Source organism: Pteropus alecto, unplaced genomic scaffold, assembly GCF_000325575.1.
Source record: "Pteropus alecto unplaced genomic scaffold, ASM32557v1 scaffold5, whole genome shotgun sequence".
In the NCBI taxonomy this organism is placed as follows: Eukaryota; Metazoa; Chordata; class Mammalia; order Chiroptera; family Pteropodidae; genus Pteropus; species Pteropus alecto.
Window position 1 is genome coordinate 33,292,717 of NW_006441953.1, and position 5,595 is coordinate 33,298,311.

The following is a 5,595-nucleotide window of genomic DNA, read 5'->3' on the forward strand; positions in this document are numbered from 1 at the left end:
TTCCTCTTGGCGGCAGCTTGTCTTTTTCTCCCTAAACGGGGTCTTCTGCAGGTTTTAACTTCCATCAAGTCCGCGTTATCCACTTTCCCTGTGACTCTTGCTGTTGCTCCCGAGTCTGGGACTCTGCCATACTCCGCAGCGCGAGGATTTTCTCGTTTTTCTGAAAGTTTCCCAGTTTTACCTGTGTGTTCCTCGCGTTCCTTGTCATCAAGGCCCGCCGTTCGCATCAGACGCCTTTTTCTCCTCAGCCTGAGGGTGTCCGTTTGCTCCAGCACCACAGGGCCAGCGCCGTCCTTCCTCAGCGAATTGCTTTGGCGTCTTTATCAGAAATCGTGTGGCTGTTTCTGGGGTTTTCCTGTTCCGCTGACCTGTGACTCCGCCCGTCCACCAGTATCAGTCTCTGTCACAGTAGCTGTATGACAGGCCCTGAAGCTCGGTGTTCTCTTCTTCACTTAGGGAAAATTCAGCAGTGCAGACAAGTAGAACGAGTGACAACAAACGTCCAAGTCCCTACACTCCAGGACTAATGAACGTTAGCTTTAGAAAAGTTACATTTGGCTCCAGACCATTTAAACATTTAGAGCCGAAGCTCTGTTGCGCTGCTCCCTGGCTGCAGTCCAGTAACCGCCAGCGGGAACTTAGGCCCGCTTGGCCCGCTCACCTCTTCCCGCTTTCCCCGCACGCGTCCGCACAGTGTGCAGCCGGCTTCGCGGTGCCAGGCGTGCTCTGAATGACGTGCACTCATGCCCGAGAGTTGCCTTTCGCTTGGGATTTGGAGTCGTGATCTGCTCATTTGCTCAGTACACATTTGCTCGCTTCTGTGCCAGGCCCTGTTCTAGGTGCAGGTGGCGCAGATGCCAACGGCAGAGATGAAGTTTCTGCCTCGCCGAGCTGACAGTCTAGTGAGAGGGACAGCAGACAGGTGTCCAGGTGAATGTGTGATACAGCGTCAGGTATCAGAAAGTTGGAGGGAGTTGGGCCGGCGTCCAGGGGACGTGGGCCCATCCGGGTGCCGCGTGAAAGGCCCTGGGTGGTGGTGGCCGTGGCGACAGGCTGGGGGCGCAGATGCGTCTGTTGCCGAGCTTGCCCTTCAGTTCTGGAGTCTTCGGCGGATCCTCAGGGAGGTCCGCCTTTACAGTCCTGCCGTCTGCAGATAGGAGCAGTTTAGTTCTCCCTTTCCGATCTTCACTAAAGCTCGTGGTTTATTTTTCCGGCTTTTGCACTGACTGGGGTCTCCGGTGAAGTGCTGATGACAGGGCTGAGAGCAGACGTCCTCGCTTCGTTCCTAGGAGGCCCCGCTGAATCTCACGTCCGCTGCAGGTGTTCAGTGGTGGCTGTGGCTCAGATCGAAGACGTTTGCTGAGTTTTCATTGGACTGGTTCTGAGGATCATGGGTGGGTTTTGCGTGTTGACGCGCTCCCCCTGTGTCTGCCGGCGGACCCGCTTCCGCATCCTGGCAGCGCCGTGTTCCGTGGTGCTGGTCAGCGCTGAACCAGCCTGGCATCCGCGGGCAGGGGGCCCACTCCGCAGTGGTGCGTTGTCCTTGTCAGATTGTGCCAAGGCCATTTGCTCGTACTTTGCTGAGGCTTTTTACATCTGTGTTAATGAGTGATTTTGATCTGTTTTTACTGTCTTTGCCTTCAAAAATTAGGCGGGGGCCTATTTTCTTCTCTTAGGAGAGAGTTTGTGTGAGATTCTTCTGCTTTCTTTCGTAAATGCTTGATAGAACCCACCAGTGAAGCCGTGTTTGCTCTTTATTTATCTCCTATTGTCTGTTTTCTCACATGGATTTATTTATTTTAACTTTTTGACAGCTATGTTGAGATAAAGTTGACACATCACACATACGTGTCCAGACACTGTTGGCACGTGCGGTGTGTGTTCACCCACACAGATGTCACGCAGTCAAAGCCGTGAGCACTGCATCACCACCAGGACACCCCCTGCCACCCTTCCCGCTGCCGTTCACCCCCAGGCAGCCACTGATTCGTTACGGTAGATAGCGTGTGCTTCCTAGAGCTTTCTGTGAATGAAATCATGAGCACATCCTGTTTCCCTGGCTTTTTTCCTCAGCATAACACTTTCGGAGTCACCCACGTCACTGCCTGTCAACAGCAGCTCCATCTTATCTATTGCCGAGCCGTGTTCCGCTTGGGGCACCGCTGGTGGCCTCGAGGGTTGTTCCCCGTTGGGCCGTTAGGAGTGAAGCTGGACGAGCATTTGCGTACGAGTCTCTGTGTGCGGGTCGCCTTCATTGTTTCTGGGTAAATACCAGCAGCATGACGCAGACGGACCAGTTGTCCTCCGCAGTGGTTTCGCGTTTTAGTCCCCACGAGCCGCGCATGAGCGTCCCGTAGCCGCACCCTGGCCGGCGTTTGCCGTGGTCAGGCTTGAAGCGCGGACGGGCTGGTGAGGGGTGCAGCAGAGTCGGCGGCTCGCGTGTGGTTCCCTGTGGGCGGTGGCATCAAACGTGTCTTCGTGAGCTCACTTGGCGCTCGTCTGCGTTTCACGTGTCTTGTAGGTATTTGCCCACTAACGTTTTTGGCGCTGCTGGGTTTGGGCTCCTCGTATTTCTGTGGAAGTCATTTATCGGGAGAGCGGTTTGCAAAGTCCAGTTAGCGGCTTGTCTTTTCATCCTTCTCACAGTGTGTGTCAGACCCCAGTGCGGCTTCTACCGCATCTGAAACTCTCTGCCTGACCCAGGTGTGCGGGAGCACGTTGCCCTGACACCCCACAGCTTCCACAGCTCATTTATTAGCTGTGGTGGCCTTTGGGGAGAAATGCCACGATTGCCTATGTCATTGTCTGCAAGGAAAATGCTGTTTCCTCTTTCCGATCTTTCCAGGCAGGACGCCTTCGCTGTCTTTTCTTGCCTGGCTGAGAACACATATCCTGCCTTGTTCCTGATCCTGGGGCAAAGCCCGGGGCCACCCGCCACTAAGTGTGGTGCTGCCATTGGCCTTTCACAGGTGTCCTGCATCAGACTGAGCGAGTTTCCTTCTCTTCCTAGCTTCCTGGGAGTTCTTCATTTCAAGATGCAATTTTCCACTACAGGAAGCTAGAAAACGCTCAAATTAAACCCCAAAACAATAGAATCATATTGATTTTCAAATGCAAAATCAACTTTCCTTAGTCACGATGCGTCATCTTTTATGTGTTGTTGGGTTTGACGTGCTAACATTTTAATTTATTTAGAATTAAGGATTTAAGGGTTCTCTTGTCCGTGTTCACACGTGATGTCAGTCTATACTTTTAATGTCCTTTTCTGTCACGCATTCAGGCGGTGCTGTTAAATGTTGGTCATTTGGCCTCGATCGGTCTCATGCTCTCTCTGATCAGTCTGCCTGGAATTTATCAACCTTGTTTACCTGTTGTCGGAGAACTGGCCTTGGCTTTGTTGATTTTCTCCGCTTTTTCTGTCATTGATCTCTGTTCCTATGTTTTCCCTTCCTGCCTCGGAAGCAGGATAATGAAAAACTAGTATTATACAAAATGGAGCTGTTATTTTTGCAGAAAACAAATTGCCACCCACAGGTCCGGTTTGTATTTTGCTTAGTAAAGGTATTTTAAAAGTTTAACGTTGAATAAAAATCATAGCACTGAACTGATATGTGTGTTTTTCTAATTTTCAGGAGGGTTTGCATTTGTATATGAAGCTCAAGATCTGGGAAGTGGCAGAGAGTATGCATTAAAGGTAAGAAAGGGTGATGCCATTTTATGTGGGTTTTGGGTTTTTTTAGAGGAAATCTCAAAGTGGCCGTTTTGAAGGGTCTCTCCCCACCATTTCGTTGGTTTCTTTTTTCCAGTCTGTCTCTGTGTCTTATTTGTTTCTTCTGGTGGCGAGAAGCCATCAGCAGTGTTAGTGGACTTTAAGGGCGTGGTCTCAACTTTGGGATGAGGGCTCAGCCGGCCACCTGGGGGGACAGTGACCTCACAGTGCCAAAACTGCAGCGAGGGTCCCACAAATAGCTGGACTTCAGAAGCTGCTCTGGTCAACTGCGGCCCACAGTGCACCCGTGTGTGAGTCACGGCAGGACAGCGGGAGGGGCGTCCTGTCAGCGGCGCGGCCGGCCCCGTGTTCGCTCAGCGGCCAGCCGCTCCGTCGGGGCTGGGGGCCCGGGCTGGGGGCCCGGGCTGGGCCTCGGGGAGGCGGCGTCTTCTCTCCTTTCCTCTCGTCGTCTTCGGCCGCTTGGAGCACAGGCTCCTGTGTTCCGTGTCTCTGGTGTCCTTGGATCATCAAGGACCATTTCCACGGCCTTCGGCTTCTCTCGGGGTCTGTAGCGGTCGGGGTTAAGATGGAGTGGCGTCGCTCTCCTGCACGCGGGGCAGGAAGACACGCAGCTGCTGACCCTGTCTCCGCTCTCTCCTGCTGCAGAGGCTGCTGTCCAATGAGGAGGAGAAGAACAGAGCCATCATTCAGGAAGTGTGTTTCATGGTATCCTTCTCAGCGCCTCCCCGGGGAGGCGGGCACCGAGCTGTGCTCCCGACGCGCTCACATTGGCTTTGGCTTTTCCGGGACTTGTCTGTAAGCTGTTTCTAGTAAACAGAAGCTTTTTCCACGTCTTTCACTCCCGAGTATTAGTGGCTTTGGGAGCGGACACATGGGTCCTGCCCCGGAGGTCTCTGTGCTCAGGGGATGGGCTGCTGTGGCCCATGGTGCCCAGCCAAGCGCTGTGCCCCTGGCCATCGCCAGGGCCCCTTCTTGGGCCTCAGCATCGCTTCTCCTGACCAGCCACTCCGGCCGCCAGAGTGCTTGGGCTGTGGCCCCGTGTATAGATGGTAGACTTGGGGCGCTCCTCGGTCGCCCTCCATTCCGGCACCCGTTCTCTCCAAGCGAGGGTCTTGCCCTTTGCTGCCAGACCTGTTCTCGGTCCCCTCTGCCCATGGCGAGCCCACCGGCCGCCTCAGCCCTGGATGCTTGCCTCACCGAGTGTTGGGGCACCCGCCGTTGCTGACGGCTGCTCACACACGCCCGCCGCACCCCGCCGGCTGCCCCTCTGGCCTGTGGTCAGGTGTGGCCAGCATGCTCGTCCGCACCTGCACCTCCCTCTGCACCCTTCCCGCCGGGTCCTGCCCTGTGGTGGCCTCACCCGCCCTCCCCCATCTCTGCTCAGTGGTCAGGCCCTTCGATCCGCTCACGACTCGTGTCTTGATGTCACGTGTGCGGTGTCTCTAAGTGTGCAGGTGTGGCATTCTCCTTTAACGAGACACCTGCAGAAAAAGCTTTCTGGGCACCCCAACATCGTCCAGTTTTGTTCCGCGGCGTCCATAGGGAAGGAGGAGTCGGACACCGGGCAGGCGGAGTTCCTGCTGCTGACGGAGCTCTGCAGAGGTGAGTGCCCCGGCGTGTCCGCGTGGGGGCCGGTGGCCCTGCGGACAGCATTGCTGGGCTCTTGGGCCAGGGCGGTGCGGCATTCTGAGGCCCTGCTCTCTGCACCTTGGGCAGCACAGGTGACGCTACCGTGGCCTGCCGGTGACGGGTGGCTCCCCGTGCGCCCTGCCAGGGATGCATGGCTCCCTGTGTGCTCTGGTAGCCTCTGTGCTCGTAGCCCGGCCACTGTGTCTGGGGCGCAGACATGTCTGCACTGCTTCAGT

The 5,595-nt window shown here is 55.5% G+C and overlaps 1 protein-coding gene across 1 annotated transcript in view; it reads left to right on the plus strand.

Moving 5' to 3' along the window:
- The first annotated feature begins 1,390 nt into the window (after positions 1–1,390).
- Positions 1,391–5,595, plus strand: part of GAK (cyclin G associated kinase) — a 39,954-nt gene continuing 35,749 nt past the window's right edge. The window contains exons 1-4 of the mRNA XM_025051850.1: positions 1,391–1,532; positions 3,633–3,694; positions 4,376–4,435; positions 5,218–5,332. Of these exons, the coding sequence (XP_024907618.1) occupies positions 1,391–1,532; positions 3,633–3,694; positions 4,376–4,435; positions 5,218–5,332 (379 nt within the window). The remainder of the gene's footprint in view (positions 1,533–3,632; positions 3,695–4,375; positions 4,436–5,217; positions 5,333–5,595) is intronic.